This window comes from Volvox carteri, assembly GCF_000143455.1.
Source record: "Volvox carteri f. nagariensis unplaced genomic scaffold VOLCAscaffold_62, whole genome shotgun sequence".
Taxonomy (NCBI): domain Eukaryota; kingdom Viridiplantae; phylum Chlorophyta; class Chlorophyceae; order Chlamydomonadales; family Volvocaceae; genus Volvox; species Volvox carteri.
In genome coordinates this window covers 37,724-60,328 of record NW_003307605.1, presented here as the reverse complement: position 1 = coordinate 60,328, position 22,605 = coordinate 37,724, and the positions used below count along the sequence as shown (strand labels likewise).

General features: G+C 51.1%; 1 protein-coding gene across 1 annotated transcript; it reads right to left on the bottom strand.

Annotated features, from left to right (window-relative positions):
• Positions 1 to 18,187: 18,187 nt before the first annotated feature.
• Positions 18,188 to 21,762, bottom strand: VOLCADRAFT_107288 (uncharacterized protein; the record flags this gene model as incomplete). Its single annotated transcript, XM_002956501.1, has 6 exons — positions 18,188 to 18,319; positions 18,399 to 18,539; positions 18,731 to 18,824; positions 19,995 to 20,073; positions 21,015 to 21,222; positions 21,724 to 21,762. The coding sequence occupies 6 exons, from the start codon at positions 21,760 to 21,762 to the stop codon at positions 18,188 to 18,190; spliced, it is 693 nt and encodes a 230-aa protein (XP_002956547.1).
• Positions 21,763 to 22,605: the final 843 nt, after the last annotated feature.

Below are 22,605 nucleotides of genomic sequence, written 5' to 3'. Positions count from 1 at the left end.
GTTTGAGAGGTGATGAAATGGGAGGTGGCCCCCCATGTTGTGGACGGTGTAGGACGTGATAAAATCAACTCGCGAGCTGACCAGGAACTAAGTTGACGCGCCGTTGATCCGCGAGATTTGGTTGGATGCTGGTGGTGAGTTGCCGAACCCAACGAATACACTCTGAAGTCGGATGGGGTGAATGGCTTAGGGTGCCCCTCTAGCAGGGGAGAGCAGGGAATTGCCTCGGGAAGGAGGCCACTGGTGAAGCTTAACCACCCTGTAACAACATCAACATCGAGCGTCCGACGGAATGACGCTGGTGAGTTAGTGTTGTCGCAGCATAGGTATATTGAGCAGCTGTTGGAGCGTCATAGGATGGTTGACGCCAAGCCGAGGTCTACCCCTTTGCCTCCGGGCTTTAGGTACACTCCTAAGGTGGACGGAGAGGAGCTGCTGGGCAATCCCACCGAGTATAGGGCTTTGGTGGGAGAATTGAACTATCTGGCGATGAACACACGGCCTGACATTTCGTAGGCATTGAGCGTTTTGTCCCGGCATATGGCCGCACCCACGAAGAGTGCTATGAACTTAGCCATTGGCGTTCTGCGTTACCTGGCAGGAACTCGCGAACTAGGATTGCGTTTTGGGGGTGTTGGCGACGTTGCTATGTCCGGGTACAGTGATTCTGACTGGGCAGGAGACCCAGTTACGCGGCGTTCTACTTCCGGCTACGTTTTCACTCTTAATGGGGCTGCGATTAGCTGGAGCAGTCAACTTCAACGTACTGTGGCGGCTTCGTCGGTGGAGGCGGAATATCAAGCTACAGCGGCAGCTGTTCGCAAGCTGATGGTTGATTTGGGTTTACCTGAGAGCACGGTGAAAATCCAGGTAGACTCCCAGGGGGCACTTAGCTTGGGAAATAATCCGATTACGTCTGTTCGGTCGAAGCACATCGACGTGCAGCACCACATAGTGCGTGAGAGGGTGAATAGTGGGGAGGTGCAGTTAGAGTACTGCCCTACAGAGTGGATGGTAGCGGATGCGCTCACGAAGGCACTGGGTGAAGTGAAGTTCAAACGGTGCAGAGAAGCTATGGGCGTTGTGTGAAGTGCCCATTGACGGAGCAAATGTGCTACTGTGAGTTGGGATATGTCCCGAGGGGGCGTGTTGAAGGGCGGTCCTATCCCAACGTAGATAGTTGGTAGTTAGGCGATGATTCCGCCGTGATAGGCGATGCCTCGGACGTGCCTCGACCTTGCCTCGGCCGTGCCTAGACTTGCCTCGGGTCTCTCGGCCGCGTATCTCGGACGTGACCTCAGGTCCAGGGATGGTGGACATCTGTACGATACTTCCATTGGTACTGGTATGTAAGACACGAGTTGTGCTAGTCTTAGTATCTCATCTTTGTATGGATTGGTATTCCTCAGTATTGGATATATATATATATATATATATCCAATATATCCAATATATATATATATATATCCAATATATCCAATATATATATATATATATCCAATATATATATATATCCAATATATATATATATCCAATATATATATATATATATATATATCCAATATGTATATGTATAATGTATATGGATTGGTATTCCTCCTTAAGTCTTCCAGCCGTTTACCACTCACCTACCGATTGTAATACTTACATCGCAACCAGTCTCCTTGCCTCCTTCATATTCTTAACACAGGGCTTAGGTGGGAGAATTGAACTATCTGGCGACGAACACGCGGCCTGACATTTCGTATGCATTGATGTAATGTTATGTAATGTTACAGAGTGGGAGGCTTCTGGGCCGCTTTATCACATTGTCAGTTCTAGATCATTTATCACCTTATAGCACCATCCACCACTACCACACTGTACTTCGCCATACGAACTGTAAGTCCAAGGCGGCGGATCCAGCCTTCAGGGACCCCTCCTCATCCATTCACCCGAACACCCGAAGAGACGGAGGGTTCGGCAATCGCCACCAATCCAGCGTGCGAATCTGGTCCATCAACTGTGACCTCAACTCCACATCTTAGCAGCTAGCCATAATCTCGCGCTCCCGACTAATTCGGGGGTCTCCCCAGGAATCGAACCCAGGACCTTAAACCGCTAATTGCAGTAGTGTCAACCCAGACCAGACCAGACCAGACCAGACCAGACCGGTATGCATTGAGCGTTTTGTCCCGGCATATGGCCGCACCCACGAAGAATGCTATGAACTTAGCAATTGGCGTTCTGCGTTACCTGGCGGGAACTCGCGAACTAGGATTGCGTTTTGGGGGTGTTGGCGACGTTGCTATGTCCGGGTATAGCGATTCTGACTGGGCAGGAGACCCGGTTACGCGGCGTTCTACTTCCGGCTACGTTTTCACTCTTAATGGGGCTGCGATTAGCTGGAGCAGCCAACTTCAACGTACTGTGGCGGCTTCGTCGGTGGAGGCCGAGTATCAAGCTACAGCGGCAGCTGTTCACGAGGCTCTGTGGCTTCGCAAGCTGATGGTTGATTTGGGTTTACCTGAGAGCGCTATCAAGATTCAAATAGATTCCCAGGGGGCGCTTAGCTTAGGAAATAACCCGATTACGTCTGCTCGGTCGAAGCACATCGACGCACAGCATCACATAGTGTGTGAGAGGGTGAATAGCGGTGAGGTGCAGTTGCAATACTGCCCTACGAAGTGATGGATCGTTGTGAGATAAACAAATAAGCGCAGTCACCGCCCTAAATACCGGCGCTAGCGGAAAACTTGTACATTCCACGATCTAACTGCACGTACATTCCACGATCTCACTGCGCCATCCTGACGGTGCCCTAATGTCTATCACTTAGCTACCGGATATGCATCGGTAGCCCATAAGGTTCTGGGGTAAGTCTTCCCCATTAGTTAGGCGCAGACCCAGGGTCAAATCCCCTGGTCGACAACCAAACGAGTTGGGGGAGGACCATTTCCTCAAGACGCCCCCTCGGGCCGTATCCCAACGAGTACCAAATTCATTAGCACGCTTCACACAAGGCCCATTGCATCTCGGCAACGTTTCAATTTCACCCCGCCCAGAGCCTTCGTTAGCACATCCGCAACCATCCACTCCGTAGGGCAGTATTTCAATTGCACCTCACCGCTATTCACCCTCTCACGCACTATGTGATGTTGACGTGCTTTGTTAGCAGTTGCCGCAGCGCCGAACATGACGGTGCACCAGCTCGATGTGTCTACTGCGTTTTTGAACGGTGAGCTGAAGGAGGAGTTGTGGATGGAGCAACCGCCTGGGTATGCATCCCGTGACCGGTCGCTTGCGTGCAAGCTGCAGAAGTCGATTTACGGTTTGAAGCAGGCACCCCGTTGCTGGTATGAGAAACTGTCAGCAGAGTTCGCCAAGCTGGGTCTTTATCCTTCTAAGTCTGATCCGGCGATGTTCGTTAAGACGGACGAGTGTGGGGTTGTTCTTGCTTTGGTGCACGTAGATGATACCATTGTTGCGTCAGAAGACCCGGAAATGGTCGGGGCAATTAAAGCCGCAATTGGGAAGGTCTTCAAGGTGCGTGACCTTGGAGAAGCGAAGGTGCTTTGGGGCATGGAGATTAGGAGGGAGAAGTCGGGTGAGTTAGTGTTGTCGCAGCATAGGGATATTGAGCAGCTGTTGGAGCGTCATAGGATGGTTGACGCCAAGCCGAGGTCTACCCCTTTGCCTCCGGGCTTTAGGTATACTCCTAAGGGGGACGGAGAGGAGCTGCTGGGCAATCCCACCGAGTATAGGGCTTTGGTGGGAGAATTGAACTATCTGGCGACGAACACGCGGCCTGACATTTCGTATGCATAAAGTGTTCTGCCCCGGCATATGGCCGCACCCATGAAGAGTGCTATGAACTTAGCGATTGGCGTTCTGCGTTACCTGGCGGGTACTCGCTATTGGAGAATTGGCGACGGTGACGGCTAACGCTGATTGTTATCTCGGAAGAATTGCCGGCGGCGAAGATATTTAGCAGGATAAAATGTTACAAGTTATGTAAAGAGTATTATTAGCGTTCGGCAGGACTAGAGGAGATTCTTGGTAGGAATACCGATCGTTGTGAGATAAACAAATAAGCGCAGTCACCGCCCTAAATACCGGCGCTAGCGGAAAACTTGTACATTCCGCGATCTAACTGCACGTTCATTCCGCGATCTCACTGCGCCGTCCTGACGGTGCTCAAATGTCTATCACTTAGCTACCGAATAGGCATCGGTAGCCCATAAGGTTCTGGGGTAAGTCTTCCCCATTAGTTAGGCGCAGAACCAGGGTCCAATCCCCTGGTCGACAATCACACGAGTTGGGAGAGGACCGTTTCTTCAACACGCTCCCTCGGGCCGTATCCCGACGAGTTCCAAGTTCATCAGCACGCTTCACACAAGGCCCATCACATCTCGGCAACGTTTGAATTTCACCTCGGCAACGTTTGAATTTCACCTCGCCTAGAGCCTTCGTGAGCACATCCGCAACCATCCACTCCGTAGGGCAGTATTCCAACTGCACCTCACCGCTATTCACCCTCTCACGCACTATGTGATGCTGTACGTCGACGTGCTTCGACCGAGCAGACCTAATCGGGTTATTTCCTAAGCTAAGCGCCCCCTGGGAATCTATTTGAATCTTGATAGCGCTCTCAGGTAAACCCAAATCAACCATCAGCTTGCGAAGCCACAAAGCTTCGCGAACAGCTGCCGCTGTAGCTTGATATTCTGCCTCCACCGACGAAGCCGCCACAGTACGCTGAAGTTGACTGCTCCAGCTAATCGCAGCCCCATTAAGAGTGAAAACGTAGCCGGAAGTAGAACGCCGCGTAACTGGGTCTCCTGCCCAGTCTGAATCGCTATACCCGGACATAGCAACGTCGCCAACACCCCCAAAACGCAATCCTAGTTCGCGAGTTCCTGCCAGGTAACGCAGAACGCCAATTGCTAAGTTCATAGCACTCTTCGTGGGTGCGGCCATATGCCGGGACAAAACGCTCAATGCATACGAAATGTCAGGCCGTGTGTTCGTCGCCAGATAGTTCAATTCTCCCACCAAAGCCCTATACTCGGTGGGATTGCCCAGCAGCTCTTCTCCTTCCACCTTAGGAGTGTACCTAAAGCCCGGAGGCAAAGGGGTAGACCTCGGCTTGGCGTCAACCATCCTATGACGCTCCAACAGCTGCTCAATATACCTATGCTGCGACAACACTATCTCACCCGACTTCTCCCTCCTAATCTCCATGCCCCAAAACACCTTCGCTTCTCCAAGGTCGCGCACCTTGAAGACCTTCGCAATTGCAGCTTTAATTGCCCGGACCATTTCCGGGTCTTCCGACGCAACAATGGTATCATCGATGTGCACTAAAGCAAGAACCCCACGCTCGTCCGTCTTAACGAACATCACCGGATCAGACTTCGAAGGATAAAGACCCAGCTTAGCGAACTCTGCTGATAGCTTTTCATACCAGCAACGGGGTGCCTGCTTCAAACCGTAAATAGACTTCTGCAGCTTGCACGCAAGCGACCGGTCACTGGATGCATACCCAGGCGGTTGCTCCATCCACAACTCCTCCTTCAGCTCACCGTTCAAAAACGCAGTAGACACATCGAGCTGATGTACCGTCATGTTCCGGGCTGCGGCAACTGCTAATAAAGCACGTAATGACGAACCACGAGAGGTAGGGGCAAACAACTCCCCATAATCAATCCCCTCGCGTTGCTCGAAACCCTTGGCAACTAAACGCGCCTTAAAGTGCTCCACGCTGCCGTCATCGCTGTACTTAACCTTATATACCCAACGACATGGCAACAAACGAGTACCAGGAGGTGGCTTCTTCAGCTCCCAAGTACTATTAGCCATCTGGGCGGCGATCTCCTCGTCCATCGCACGCCGCCAGTCGTCTGCATGTGGACTTGCAATGGCTTCCGCAAACGAATTAGGCTCAGGAATATCAGCAGAGAAAGCAGCGTTAACGCGACCAGTGACAGTGCGACCAGGTTCGTTTCGCCACCATTCGCCAGGGTGTTTACGCTCTCTAACTGGGTACCTAGTTCCCGCCATTTCCACATCAGGCTGATTGATTCCTTGCCCGTTCGCACTGCTGGAAGGTCCAGCCCCAGCCGGCGCCCCCTCGCCACCCAAATGCGGCGATCCCTCGCCGACGGTGCTACCTGGTGTCCCTTCGCCAGCCCTAGGCAGCGATCCCTCACCAGATAAACTAGTGCGAAACTCCTCCTCCTCGTCGGCATCGGACTCATAATCGGAGTCCCCGGCATTATGCCGCCGGCCGACATTTGACTCATCGAAACGAACGTTAAAAACTACGGCAATAATGCCGTCCTCGTATAGCACACGATACTGTCCTCCGTTCCCGTATCCGACAAGTATTCCACGCCTGCTCACCGGGTCGAACTTGTCGCGCTTGACGTCGGGTACGTGAATGTAGGCAACGCATCCAAAAACTCGAAGATGACTGACGTCAGGACGAACGTTAAAGAAAGCTTCGTACGGAGTGACGGTTGACCCAGCAGTTGGCGACACATTCCTAAGATAGTTGGCTGTCGCTAATGCCTCCGCCCATAATGATGTAGGCAGTCCAGACTCAACGAGCATAGCCCTAGCCTTGTCCAAAAGAGTGCGAATTAAACGTTCCGCAGCTCCGTTCTGCTCAGGGGTGTAGCCTACCGTTGTTCCGTGTACAATACCCCTGGACGCAAAATAGCCCTTCGTGCGAGTATTAACGAACTCCCCGCCACGATCTGTACGCACCTCCTTAACCTGCCTGCCAGTAGCGCGCTCCAGTTGCGCTATCATTACCATCATCTTCTGGTAGACCTCCTCCTTGGTCGCTGTAAACGCAACAGCTGAAAGACCAGTATGGTCGTCAAGCAGAGTTGTCACGTAACGCGAACCACTAGGTGAAGGTTCAGGCATAGGTCCACACACATCTATTGAAGAATTGGCGACGGTGACGGCTAACGCTGATTGTTATTCCGGAAGGATTGCCGGTGGCGAAGATATTTAGCACGATAAACTGTTACAAGTAATGTAAAGAGTATTATTAGCGTTCGGCAGGACTTGAGGAGATTCCTGGTAGGAATACCGATCGTTGTGAGATAAACTAATAGGCGCAGTCACCGCCCTAAATACCGGTGCAGCGGAAAACTCGTACATTCCGCGATCTAACTGCACGTACATTCCGCGATCTCACTGCGCCGTCCAGACGGTGCCCTAATGTCTATCACTTAGCTACCGGATATGCATCGATAGCCCCATAAAGTTCTGGGGTAAGTCTTCCCCTTTAGTCAGGCGCAGACCCGGGGTCAAATCCCCTGGTCGACAACCACACGAGTTGGGAGAGGACCGTTTCCTCAAAAACATCCATGTGAATGAGCGCGAGAGACTGCGCTGCCTTATGCCCTGTTAACGGAAACGGACCACGTGTATGCTTTGCAAAGACCCAAGTCTCACACACACACGCGCTGGCTGATTGTATGCTGTGTCGGTCAACATCGAATCCAGCTACCATATCATGACGCAGCAGCGCCTCAAGGTTGCTGTATCCCAAGTGGCCATACCTTCGGTGCCAAAGTGCTGCACGTTCAGCTCCGATACCCACGGCAGCACACACTGCATCACCACCAGAAGGTATCCTGTTGTCTTCACGCTGCGTCCACTTCAGAGTGCCAGTACCTCCACTGCTGTAGTAGACGGGATACAAGTCCCCATCCCGCTTTCCAGTCAGCACCAACTGGTTCTTTACGTACACTTTCACCTGTCCGCCGCCGAAGACCACACTGCCTCCACGATCATCAATGATGCGAACCGATATGATTTTGGCGGTGGCCTCCTCGTCGACGTAGACCTTCTTAAAGGTGATGGCCTGTTTATCGTTGACGTTAGACCGAATCATAAGCGTGCCAACTTCAGTCGGCCGAAGAGGCTGTCCCTTGATGCCCATGATGTTGAAGCGCTCCCATGGCTTCAATAACCGCACGTTGAAAAGTTCTGAGCGGTCATACGTTATGTGGTGAGTGGCTGATGAGTCCAGAAACCATTCCGTCGGACACTCACTGTTGTATGCCACGAACGCTACCTGCCGCGGAACTCCTGGTCCCTTAGCTGACCCACCGGATCCTGGCTTGCTGCCGCTAGCTCCGCTGCCACTAGCTCCGCTGCCACTGTTGTTGTAGCCACCCTTATATCCAGAATTTGACGACTGCTTGAGCGCTTTAAGCTGCCTGCAGTCCTTTACCACGTGCCCAGGCTTATTACAGTAGTAGCAGATGAGTTGCTTCCGACTGTGTCCCGAGCTGTTGTTAGCCGGCCCTCGGCTACCATAACCAGAAGTAGAAGCGCCGAACGTTGAACCGCCGACAGACGCGAAGGCTGCCGACTCGGTAGGCTTGCCCGAGCCACCGTTAGCCGTCTCGACAGAGAGAAGCTTTGTTGTGACGTTCGCCATGTCCAAATCGCCGTCGCGCATTAGTAATGTAGTTGTCACCACGCTGTACCAACTGGGTAGACCAACTAGGACGGTGTACGCCAGCTCGGAGTCGTTAATAACGTGGCCGACTCCCAACAAGTCCGTTTGCAGCTGTCTTGCACGCGCAAAGTACATCGGAAGAGGTTCGCCGTCGACCATCTTAAAACGGCTGAATTCTTGACGTAGAGCCACCTTGCGGGCGTTGTTGTTGGCAGCAAACATAGAGCCCAAGGTGTCCCAGGCCTTCTTCGCGTTGGCGGCACCGGTGACCATCGGCAAATGGTGATCCTTGACATTCTTGATGAGCAGATTGATGACCTTCCGTGATTGACGAATCTGCTCCTCGTTGCACGGCTCGGCGAGCAAGGACTGCTCAAGCCCAAGCTCCATGCACATCGCGCTAAACCGGATTTGCCACGTGGAGTAGTTGTGGAGGTCCAGCGGCTCATCAAGCTTATCCTTGACCATTGTCGATAAGGGATAGAAATAACAATCGGACGATAGCTGTCGGCACTACTCGGGGCTCATAACCTATTGGAGAATTGGCGATGGTGACGGCTAACGCTGATTGTTATCCCGGAAAGATTGCCGGCGGCGAAGATATAGAACACGATAAACTGTTACAAGTAATGTAAGAAGTAATATTATGCGTTTGGCAGGACTTGAGGAGATTCCGTTTAAGGAATACCGATCGTTGTGAGATAAACAAATAAGAGCAGTCACCGCCCTAAATACCGGCGCTAGCGGAAAACTCGTACATTCCGCGATCTCACTGCACGTACATTCCACGATCTCACTGCGCCGTCCTGACGGTGCCCTAATGTCTATCACTTAGCTGCCGGATATGCATCGGTAGCCCATAAGGTTCTGGGGTAGGTCATCCCCATAAGTTAGGTGCAGACCCGGGGTCAAATCCCCTGGTCGACAACCACACAAGTTGGGACAGGACCATTTCTTCAACAGTTGCACGTTGTACCATGTCCGTTGTCATAGTAGCTCGTATTCTGCGTCCTCCTGATGGTGCCTGTACTCCCACCTTGTTAGCAAATGAGGTTGAGATCATGTCCCGTTCACTGGTCATCACTAAAAGATTTTGCAAGTACCTTTACTTGACCGTCACCGAAAATGACGCTACCTCCCTGATCGTCGATGATACGGACGGACAAAATCTTTACCATCGCCTCCTCGTCAACGTAGACCCTTTTGAATTTGATGGCTTGATTGTCGTTGACATTAGATCGAATGGTAAGTGATCCAACCTCCGTCGGACGCAGTGACTGGCCCTTAATGCCCATGATGTTGAAGCGTTCCCAAGGCTCCAACACAAGTACATTGAATAGTTCGGATCGGTCGTAAGTTACGTGGTGAGTAGATGCGGAGTCCAGAAACCATTCCGTCGGACGCTCGTTGTTGATGTGGTTAAGCTTCACCAGTGGCCTCCTGCCCGAGGCAATTCCCTGCTCTCCCCTGCTAGAGGGGCACCCTAAGCCATTCACCCCATCCGACTCCAGAGTGTATTCGTTGGGTTCGGCAACTCACCACCAGCATCCAACCAAATCTCGCGGATCAACGGCGCGTCAACTTAGTTCCTGGTCAGCTCGCGAGTTGATTTTATCACGTCCTACACCGTCCACAAGATGGGGGCCACCTCCCATTTCATCACATCTCAAACACCCCGAGAGGTCGGCAGGCGGATTTGAACCCGGACGCGCCGGAATGCGACGGGAGCAGAAGCCAGGCATTAACTTCTGCCAGCCGCCTGCCGTTGTTGTATGCTACGAACGCTACCTGCCGCGGAACTCCTGGCCCCCTACCTGATCCACCGTATCCTGGCTTGCTGCCGCTAGCTCCGCTGCCACTGTTGTTGTAGCCACCCTTATATCCAGAATTTGACGACTGCTTGAGCGCTTTAAGCTGCCTGCAGTCCTTTACCACGTGCCCAGGCATATTACAGTAGTAGCAAGCGATCTGCTTTCGACTGTGTCCCGAGCTGTTGTTAGCCGGCCCCCGGCTACCATAACCAGAAGTAGAAGCGCAGAACGTCGAACCGCCGACAGATGCAAACACTGCCGACTCGGTAGATTTGCCTGACCCACCGTTTGCCGTCTCGATAGCTAAAAGCTTCGCCATGTCCAAATCGCCGTCACGCACCAGTAGCGTTGTCGTCACCACGCTGTACCGATTGGGTAGACCAACTAGGACGGTATACGCCAGCTCGGAGTAGTTGATTACGTGGCCAACAACCAACAAGTCCGTTTAGTGCTGCCTCGCACGCGCAAAATACTTCGGAAGTGGCTCGCCGTCGACCATCTTGAAGCGGCTGAATTCTGGTGAGGGGTCGCTGTTGGAAATGACCGACGCTCATATACCAGTGAATGGTAATCACAGAAAAAGGACCCATAGTGTTCATGGCATACAACAGCGAGCGTCCGACGGAATGGTTTCTGGACTCAGCAGCCACTCACCACATAACATATGACCGCTCAGAACTTTTCAACGTGCGGTTATTGGAGCCATGGGAGCGCTTCAACATCATGGGCATCAAGGGACAGTCTCTTCGGCCGACTGAAGTTGGCACGCTTATGATTCGGTCTAACGTCAACGATAAACAGGCCATCACGTTTAAGAAGGTCTACGTCGATGAGGAGGCCACCGCCAAAATCATATCGGTCCGCATCATTGATGATCGTGGAGGCAGTGTGGTCTTCGGTGGAGGACAGGTGAAAGTATACGTACAGAACCAATTGGTGCTGACTGGAAAGCGGGATGGGGACTTGTATCCCGTCTGCTACAGCAGTGGAGGTACTGGCGCTCTGAAGTGGACGCAGCATGAAGACAACAGGATGCCTTCTGGTGGTGGTGCTGTGTGTGCTGCCGTGGATGTCGGAGCTGAACGTGCAGCACTTTGGCACCGACGGTATGGCCACTTGGGATACAGCAACCTTGAGACGTTGCTGCGTCATGATATGGTAACTGGGTTCGATGTTGACCGACACAGCATACAATCAGCCAGCGCGTGTGTGTGTGAGACTTGCGTCTTTGCAAAGCATACACGTGGTCCTTTTCCGTTAACAGGGCATAAGGCAGCGCAGCCTCTCGCGCTCATTCACATGGATGTGTGTGGACCTATGCCTGAACCTTCGCCTAGTGGTTCGTGTTACGTGACAACTCTACTTGACGATCATACTGGTCTTTCAGCTGTTGCGTTTACAGCGACCAAGGAGGAGGTCTATCAGAAGATGGTGGTAATGATAGCGGAACTGGAGCGCGCTTCTGGCAGGCTGGTTAAGGAGGTGCGTATGGATCGTGGCGGGGAGTTCCTTTATACTTGCACGAAGGGCTATTTCGCGTCCAGGGGTATTGTACACGGAACTACGGTAGGCTACACCCCTGAGCAGAACGGAGCAGCGGAACGTTTAAATCGCACTCTCCTAGACAAAACCAGGGCTATGCTTGTCGAGTCCGGTCTACCTAAGTCATTATGGGCGGAAGCGTTGGCGACAGCCAATTACCTCAGGAATGTGTCGCCAACTGCTGGGTCAACTGTCGTATGAAGCTTTCTTCAACGTCCGTCCTAACGTCAGTCTCCTTCGAGTTTTTGGGTGCATCGCCTACGTCCACGTGCCTTGTCGGTTTGTAATTTGTATTATAAGGTGAAGCATCATGCAGACTACCGTACGTGGAGTGCTTTAAGGCGCGTTTGGTTTCGAGCAACGCGAGGGGATTGATTATGGGGAGTTGTTTGCCCCTACCTCTCGTGGTTCATCTTTACGTGCTCTATTAGCAGTTGCCGCAGCGCGGAACATGACGGTGCACCAGCTCGATGTGTCTACTGCGTTTCTGAACGGTGAGCTGAAGGAGGAGTTGTGGATGGAGCAACCGCCTGGGTATGCATCCAGTGACCGGTCGCTTGCGTGCAAGTTGCAGAAGTCTATTTACGGTTTGAAGCAGGCACCCCGTTGCTGGTATGAGAAACTATCAGCAGAGTTCGCCAAGCTGGGTCTTTATCCTTCTAAGTCTGATCCGGCAATGTTAGTTAAGGCGGACGAGCGTGGGGTTGTTATTGCTTTGGTGCATGTATTGTAATGTTACAGAGTGGGAGGCTTCTGGGCCGCTTTATCACATTGTCAGTTCTAGATCATTTATCACCTTATAGCACAATCCACCACTACCACACTGTACTTCGCCATACGAACTGTAAGTCCAAGGCGGCGGATCCAGCCTTCAGGGACCCCTCCTCATCCATTCACCCGAACACCCGAAGAGACGGAGGGTTCGGCAATCGCCACCAATCCAGCGTGCGAATCTGGTCCATCAACTGTGACCTCAACTCCACATCTCAGCAGCTAGCCATAATCTCGCGCTCCCGACTAATTCGGGGGTCTCCCCAGGAATCGAACCTCCTTAAACCGCTAATTGCAGTAGTGTCAACCCAGACCAGAGCATGTAAATGACACCATTGTTGTGTCGGAAGATCCGGAAATGGTCTGGGCAATTAAAGCCGCAATTGTGAAGGTCTTCAAGGTGCGTGACCTTGGAGAAGCGAAGGTGTTTGGGGGCATGGAAATTAGGAGGGAGAAGTCGGGTGAGATAGTGTTGTCGCAGCATAGGTATATTGAGCAGCTATTGGAGCGTCATAGGTTGGTTGACGCCAAGCCGAGGTCTACCCCTTTGCCTCCGGGCTTTAGGTTCACACCTACATGGGACGGAAGAGCTGCTGGACAATCCCACGGAGTATAGGGCTTTGGTGGGGGAGTTGAACTACCTAGTGACGAACACGCGGCCTGACATTTCGTATGCATTGAGTGTTCTGCCCCGGCATATGGCCGCACCCACGAAGACTGCCATGAATTTGGCCACTGGCGTTCTGCGTTACCTGGCGGGTACTCGCGAACTAGGATTGCGTTTTGGGGGTGTTGGCGACATTGAGATGTCCGGGTATAGCGATTCTGACTGGGCAGGAGACCCGGTTACACGGCGTTCTACTTCCGGTTACATATTCACTCTTAATGGGGCTGCAATTAGCTGGTGCAGCCAACTGCAGCGTACTGTGGCGGCTTCGTCGGTGGAGGCCGAGTATCAAGCTACAGCGGCAGCTGTTCGCGAAGCTTTGTGGCTTCGCAAGCTGATGGTCGATTTGGGGGTGCCTGAGAGCGCTATCAAGATTCAAATAGATTCCCAGGGGGCGCTTAGCTAGGAAGCAACCCGATTACGTCTGCTCGGTCGAAACACATTGACGTGCAGCATCACATAGTACAGGAGCGAATTAATAGCGGGGAGGTGCAGTTGGAATACTGCCCTACGGAGTGGATGGTTGCGGATGTGCTCACAAAGGCTCTGGGCAAGGCGAAATTCAAACGTTGGCGAGATGTGATGGGCCTTGTGTGAAGCGTGCTGATGAACCTGGTACTCGTTGGGATACGTCCCGAGGGGCATGTTAAGGAAACGGTCCTTATTCCAACTCGTGGTAACTTGGTGGCAAGGGGATTTCACCCTGAGCCCTTGTGTGACTATTGGGGAGACTTAACCCTATACCTTATGGAACGGCCGATGTATATCCGGTGGTTAAGTGGTGGACATTTGGGCACCGTCAGGATGATGCAGCGAGATCACGGAATGTACGAGGGCGACCCATGAGTTTTCCGCTGGCGCCAGCATTTAGGGCGGTGACTGCGCATGTCTCTCTCTCTTCTCATACAGAGCGGCATTCCTCTTCCAAAATAACAGTCAGCATCAGCTGCCACCGCAGTCGATTCTCCAATAGATTCTGATCCGAAGCGGCAAATGTAGTGCTGCTGCCAAGTGCTGGCGGGGTAGACTCAGGGGACATAGTCCTGTCCATGCGCCTAGTTGCGAGCCCCTTAGCATAGGCCTTGTGATCGCGTTCAGGGATCCATCATAACACTCATTCATTTGGTATGCTGCAGTACCATATGCAGTTCCAGCATGGATCGAGCATGTGATTGTAGATATGTTGTAGGTATAAGTGCTGGCATGGTGGACCTGACCTCATATGTGTGTCTGCCCGAATGGGAAAGTGGTCTGCTGTGAGAATCGGGCTCTAGCGAGATGTGGCCCTAGGTTTTTGTTGGGCATACCTCTGTTTGAAGGCGCCCTTAAGAACGGTTTAAGAATGCTGGGGGACGGAATGCTTGAGAACACTGTAACAACGCTTGAGAACGCTGCAAGAATACTTGAGAATGCTTTGAGAACGCTTGAGAATGTTGTAAGAACGCTTGAGAATGCTATAAGAACGCTGTAAGAACGCTTGAGAATGCTGTAAGAACGCTTAAGAATGGTGAGAGAACGGTGTAAGAACGCTTAAAAATGGTGAGAGAACGCTGTAAGAACGCTTGAGAACGCTGTAACAACGCTTAAGAATGGTGAGAGAACACTGTAAGAACGCTTGAGAACACTGTAAGAACGCTTAAGAATGGTGAGAGAACGCTGTAAGAACGCTTGAGAATGCTTTAAGAACGCTTAAGAATGGTGAGAGAACGCTGTAAGAACGCTTGAGAACGCTGTAAGAACGCTTAAGAATGGTGAGAGAACGCTGTAAGAACGCTTGAGAACACTGTAAGAACGCTTAAGAATGGTGAGAGAACGGTGTAAGAACGCTTGAGAACGCTTTAAGAACGCTTAAGAATGGTGAGAGAACGGTGTAAGAACGCTTGAGAGTGGTGAAAGATTGCTTAAGAATGCGTGAGAAAATGGTTTGAGAATGTCCTTGAGAACGGGTAAGATCGCTGAGAACGCTTGAGATTCCCTGCAAAGAGCGCTCTCTTGAGATCGCTTAAGAACGCTTGAGAAGGCACAATCTTAAAACATGGCAGATAAGAGCGTTCTCAGAACGCTCTTAACAGCGGCATCTACTTGTGCTTTATATGGCTTAAGATCGCGTTGAGAGCGCTCTTAAAGCGGTTTCATTTTGGTAGGGCATGCCGTATAAGGCCCGCTTGGTCACCAGTCAAACAACAAGTACAAATGTGCATTGCGGCTGTTTCGCAGCTGTATCGCAGACACTTTCATACATCTAAGCATATGTATAGTTAAACATGCCCGAGTCAACTGATGATGAGCGCCCAATCAAGGTGCCCCGCATCTCCCTCGGGATTCACGGCTTCGGCAAGCTCGAACCGCCTGTTTGCCTTCGATGTCAGCGAACTAGACGTTTTGCAGAAAGAGTTTTCAGTTATGAAGTCTAAGATGGCCTTGCTTTGGGTAAAATCCTTGCTGAGATATTTCTCCCAGGAGCTGTGTTCCAAAATAAAGTCACCTGCTAATTCAGCCATCCTAGCATATAACGATAGAATCCAGCTAAATTTTACCCCGAAAATTGCTTCAGACAGTTTTGGGGTACCCGAAAACACTCTCCGGCTGACAGGAAAATTTTCGGGGAGGGCCCCGAAAGGTTATTCAGAGGGTTTCGGACACGGCCGAAATTTTTGGGTACCCTGGTGAAGAACCCTGCTCAAGAGGCCTTTTCAGCGGCCAGCTACTACATGCTGTGTTCATAGATGTAGACTCTCAGGGGGGGCTAAGTCTCGGAAATAATCCGATCACTTCGGCACAGCAGAAACATGTCGACGTCCATCATTTGGTGCGAGAACGAGTTATGTGCGGAGAAGTTAAGCTGGAATACTGTGCTACTGAAAGCATGGTGGCGGACACATTCACAAAGCCTCTGCCGATTGCTGAACCCTCTGTCTCTGAGGATGTTAGGGTGAATGGATGAGGAGGGATCCTAGAAGGCAGGATCAACCGCCTTGGACTTCCAGTTCGTATGTAGTACAGTGTGGTAATGGTGGATACTGCTGTATGGTGTGATACATCGTAGAAATGACAATGTGTTCAAGTGGCCCAGAAGTCTCCCACTCTGTAAGAAACCAAACCAAACAAAACCAAACAAAACCAAACCAATCCAAACCAATCCAAACCAAACAAAACCAAACAAAACAAAACCAAACAAAACAAAACCAAACAAATTTGTTTGAACACGGAGGGGGGTTAAGAACGTTCTTAAGTCGTTCTTAGCCCAGCCAAATTGATAAAATCGAATAATCAGTAGAACGTTCTTACATCGTTCTAAGAACGTTCTAAGAACGTTCGTATGACCTCCGTTTATCTTAAAACCGTTCTTTCAAATTCTTTAGCATTCTTCAGGTCCCAGCAGTCTTATGTATTCTCTTCCATTCTTTGGGGTGTTCTTATACGTACTTAGTGATTCTTTCTCTAAAGCATACTTAGCTGCTCTCTGGCCGGTTTTAACCATTCTTACCATAGGTTTGCTAAGTATGGCACCCATTCTTAAGTCTCATTCTTAAGAAATAAAACCACTCTTTACCATTCTCTACGATTCTTTACCATTCTTTAGGGTCAGCAGTCTTATGTATTCTTTTCGTTCTTTGGGTGTTCTTATACATTCTTAGGCCAACTTATTGATTCTTTGCCTAAAGCATACTTAGCTGCTCTTTGGCGGGTTTTAACCATTCTTACCATAGGGTTTGCTAAGTATGGCACCCATTCTTGAATCTCATTCTTAAAAAATAAAACCACTCTTTACCATTCTTTAGCATTCTTTAGGGCCAGCAGCCTTCTGTATTCTCTTACATTCTTAGGGGTGTTCTTTTACATTCTTAGGCCAAATTATTGATTCTTTAATAAATAGGTGCATCAAGATTGTCATCGGAAAATTATATTGCCATGTAGCATGGAATGACATCATTTAACGAACAGCATGATATATAATCAATCGTTACATTTGGAATGACATGTATAAAATCTCAGTTGTGGGTATCAACCGTTTCCACATTTGTAACACAACCCCTTATACATTATGTGTGGGACAGGCGGGCATATCTACACCGGCGGTCGCTACCAGGTGAAACTCTGTCTACCCAGGTATTTCAGGGCACCCTCATCCAGTCACCCTAGCCGTCTTCTCAATGATTCACTCGGGTACATCTCAGGAGTGCTCCCACCACCGTCATCCAACGACATGTACATCTGCAAACTTAATGGCGGCTGGAGTCCATTCCTGGTCAGCTCTCATGTCAACATTATCCCAGGCCGTTACTGTTCATCAAATAGCGGCACTCTTACCTTCCACCATCGGTAAAACGTTTTACCTTGACTGGTGGCAATCCTGGAACCTCCGGAAGCGTCAGTGTATACACACATGTGTTACCAATGCTGCCTGCTAAGTTCATGACCTATGTATATATGTATATGTACGACACACCAGCACTAGTAGTACTACATGTACAGGAACTTGATGAACAATGCATAACAGCCATAAGGATATTCATACCATGTTATGAACACATGTGTACACAGTGGCTACTTAGCACAGCCTTTCATAAGCCCATGATGCATAGAGGGTTTAATAATTACGTATGGTCTACTACACCAATCAAACTGGCTGCCTTACAGCAGCATGAATTCAAGGCTTTGCAGCCATTTGCAATGGGCAACCATCCATCCTAGTGGGTCAAGCAACAACACCCATCACACAACAGCCTTTTAATACCATGGCTCGAGATATGTACATGTTGTAGCATGCATATGCATGTGCAGAAGGAGCAGGCATGCATGCCAACTCCATCCCGACACATAGATCAAACATTAATCATGATGCTAGTTAGCAGTATGTAGCAGGCCCTCAATTATACCGACCATCCCTCTGTACTTGTTTCCATGCCCCAGAAGTCACAACTACGTCTAACCCTTAATGTTGTTCCCCTTCAAGGCTGATGATATCTGCTTTGTACTGACGCCCAGGGTATCACACGCCCAGGGCACAGCATGTCTGCCCTTGTCGTTAGCCAGGATGCCCAGAACAGGCCAGGATACCTGCATATATAGGAAGTAATGAAAGCTTGTCAGGATACAGGAACTGCTGGTGGTTAATTAATGTCCTGTCGTTCCTTACTTTATCAAACATGGTCAAGGGGTAGTCCTTGATGGCGAGTGTCTTGGTAGGCTCAGGCAGGGTAAATTTTGCACGGTGGTGCAGCCCCTTCATCTTGCCAATGACCAGGATCTCAATGGTGTCCTCAATGGAAACCGATGCCTGCACCACCAAAGAATTAGTAAAACCGGATCCAACTGAGTAATCGGTTGCAGAAAAGGCCAAATTATATGTTGCAAGTTAGAACACAGAGTGTACAGCAATCTGCCATAATATATACTTGCCATGTCACTGAGCACCAAGCCCGCCCCAAGCACTGATGGTGTGCTCGGCTTGTCTTTGGAGCCGCCCACCAGATAGCAGCCAATCGTCTTGTCAGCCAGGTTGTACTTGTTGAGGTAGGACACGTGGCCGCCTGCCGACTTGTACTTGTCCATCTCCTCCAGGCTGTCATCCAGAAGGGAGGCCCAGCAGTAGGGGTCAGCAGGAGCAGCATTTCCTGGGCCCTGCTGCCGTGTTGTCCTGCTGTACTACCGCGGTGCCATCTTCAGCCGTGTCCAGAATATTATGATTAGGCACCTGGGCACCCTGCTGGGCAGGGGTTGGCTCATCACCTGCAGAGTCATGCATGACATGAATGCCCAGGTCAAATTGTAGGCAAGCAGGAGGGATGATGGCATGTTGAGGAGCAACTGACATTTACCATGCATGCACATATACATAGAGCTTGGGTTCCTGTGTACATACACATGTGCTGGCTAGCGCTATTGCACATGGATTGACTAGGTGCAGGCAGCGGGAGGCATCACATGTCCTGTTGTCACTCTGGGAAAACGGGGGTCATTTTACCCGTAATTTTGGGTCAATCCACCCGTAATTTGACAGATATTACGGGTCCGTAACACGTTACGGGTCTCGTAATTTGAGCACAAGGATACAGGTGAACATTTACGGGTGAAGACCCAGTGATTACGGGTGGATTTTACGCGGTGCTGGAGGTGAATTACGGGCGCATGTAACCAATTACACGCAGAATTACGGGTGAAGACCCAATGATTACGGGTGGATTTTACACGGTGCTGGAGGTGAATTACGGTCACATGTAACCAATTACACGCGAAATTACGGGTGAAGACCCAGTGATTACGGGTGGATTTTACGCGGTGCTGGAGGTGAATTACGGGCACATGTAACCAATTACACGCGAAATTACGGGTGAAGACCCAGTGATTACGGGTGGATTTTACGCGGTGCTGGAGGTGAATTACGGGCGCATGTAACCAATTACACGCGAAATTACGGGTGAAGACCCTATTGAAGAATTGGCGACGGTGACGGCTAACGCTGATTGTTATTCCGGAAGGATTGCCGGTGGCGAAGATATTTAGCACGATAAACTGTTACAAGTAATGTAAAGAGTATTGTTAGCGTTCGGCAGGACTTGAGGAGATTCCTTTGAGGAATACCGATCGTTGTGAGATAAACTAATAGGCGCAGTCACCGCCCTAAATACCGGCGCTAGCGGAAAACTCGTACATTCCGCGATCTAACTGCACGTACATTCCGCGATCTCACTGCGCCGTCCAGACGGTGCCCTAATGTCTATCACTTAGCTACCGGATATGCATCGGTAGCCCCATAAGGTTCTGGGGTAAGTCTTCCCCATTAGTCAGGCGCAGACCCGGGGTCAAATCCCCTGGTCGACAACCACACGAGTTGGGAGAGGACCGTTTCCTCAACAGACCCAGTGATTACGGGTGGATTTTACGCGGTGCTGGAGGTGAAATACGGGCACATGTAACCAATTACACGCGAAATTACGGGTGAAGACCCAGTGATTACGGGTGGATTTTACGCGGTGCTGAAGGTGAATTACGGGCGCATGTAACCAATTACACGCAGAATTACGGGTGAAGACCCAGTGATTACGGGTGGATTTTACGCGGTGCTGGAGGTGAAATACGGGCACATGTAACCAATTACACGCAAAATTACGGGTGAAGACCCAGTGATTACGGGTTACACAGGCAGATATTACTCTGCGATGTGACGCTTACTGCATGTTAAATTAACGATTGGTGAATACTTGCGGCAAGCCTCAAAATGGACGCACACCCCTTGTCAAAGTAGCCTAAGTCTCAGTGTGCTTGTGGACCAAGGCGCTTTGGACTCACAACGCCAACCAGCCAGCCTGACAGCCTGATGCATTCATCTCAACCATCGTCCTCGAAAACAGCGTTCATGTCACCCCCCATACAGCAAGTGCTCGCCAAGGAGTCTCACCACCACTTGCAGAGTTCGTGCCTACTCCTACGGATGAAACCCCCGATGCATGACATGTACCGGCACCTATTGGGATTGGTCTGTCCCATCCTGCCTGGGGCCGACCTGGTGTGTGCACCCCCAAGCGCTCATCACTGCTGCCATGTTACTGCTCACTTCCACCACTGTCGCTGCTGCCACTGCCACTGCTGCTGCTGCTAGCTTCGCTATATTTGCCCGGGTCCTCCGAGCTGGACTCCTCCCCAGCGCCAGCGGCTAGGACCTCTTCCTCACCAGCATCCGACCCACCCTCCGAGCTACCCTCCTCTGTCCGCCCCCTCCACCCTCCCTTGCCTGCGCCGCCCTTCCCCGCACCTCTGGTGGTCCCCTTGCTTGCACCCCTGCCCCGGCCTGCGCCCTTGTTCCCCTTCTGCCGTTTATTTCCAACCTTGCGCCCCGACCTCGCACCCAGGTCGTCGTCATCACCGCCACCCCGCCTGCGCTTGCCAGCTGCGCCCTTAGCTGCTCTTGGCACCTCGCCGACCCACTCCTTGAACGCATCGTAGTTGGTGGTATCCTCGTCCTGTGGTGGGGAGGGCAGCAACACCCAGTGCTTACGTTCAAGGTAAAATATCAGGGTAAGACCCAACAAGCTGCCCTGACATTGAAAGTTGACATAACCCATCAGCACCCCTCGACCTTGTTAAACATGCTCCCCAGGTTCCAAAAGGGTTACAAGGCAGCCCTGGTTGCAAGCAGTCTGGAAACGAGCAAACACTCCTCACCTGAATTGCATCGTTCTCTCCAGACACCAATGCCTCCTCGGCTCCTCCGCCTGTGTTGCTGTCCACGCGCCCTGTCCCGCGCCCAGTTCTCCCGCCGCTGCTGCGTCCACGCCCTCGACCACCACGCGTGCCAGCGGCGGTTCCGGATCACCAAGGAGTCTCACCACCAGCAAGTGCTCGCCAATGAGTCTCACCACCACTTGCAGAGTTCGTGCCTACTCCTACGGATGAAACCCCCGATGCATGACATGTACCGGCACCTATTGGGATTGGTATGTCCCATCCTGCCTGGGGCCGACCTGGTGTGTGCACCCCCAAGCGCTCATCACTGCTGCCATGTTACTGCTCACTTCCACCACTGTCGCTGCTGTTGAGGAAACGGTCCTCTCCCAACTCGTGTGGTTGTCGACCAGGGGATTTGACCCCGGGTCTGCGCCTGACTAATGGGGAAGACTTACCCCAGAACCTTATGGGGCTACCGATGCATATCCGGTAGCTAAGTGATAGACATTAGGGCACCGTCTGGACGGCGCAGTGAGATCGCGGAATGTACGTGCAGTTAGATCGCGGAATGTACGAGTTTTTCCGCTAGCGCCGGTATTTAGGGCGGTGACTGCGCCTATTAGTTTATCTCACAACGATCGGTATTCCTACCAGGAATCTCCTCAAGTCCTGCCGAACGCTAACAAATACTCTTTACATTACTTGTAACAAGTTTATCGTGCTAAATATCTTCGCCACCGGCAATCCTTCCGGAATAACAATTAGCGTTAGCTGTCACCGTCGCCAATTCTTCAATAGGTTATGAGCCCCGCTTAGCGCCGACAGTTATCGCCCAATTGTTATTTCTATCCCTCATCAACAATGGTTAAGGACAAGCTTGATGAGTCGCTGGATCTCAACAACTACTCTACCTGGCAAATTCGATTTAGCGCGATGTGCATGGAGCTTGGGCTTGAGCAATCCCTGCTCGCCGAGCCGTGCAACGAGGAGCAGATTCGACAGTCACGGAAGGTCATCAATCTGCTCATCAAGAACGTCAAGGATCATCATTTGCCGATGGTTACCGGTGCTGCCAACGCGAAGAAGGCCTGGGACGCCTTGGGATCTATGTTTGCTGCCAACAACAACGCCCGCAAGGTGTCTCTACGTCAAGAATTCAGCCGTTTTAAGATGGTCGA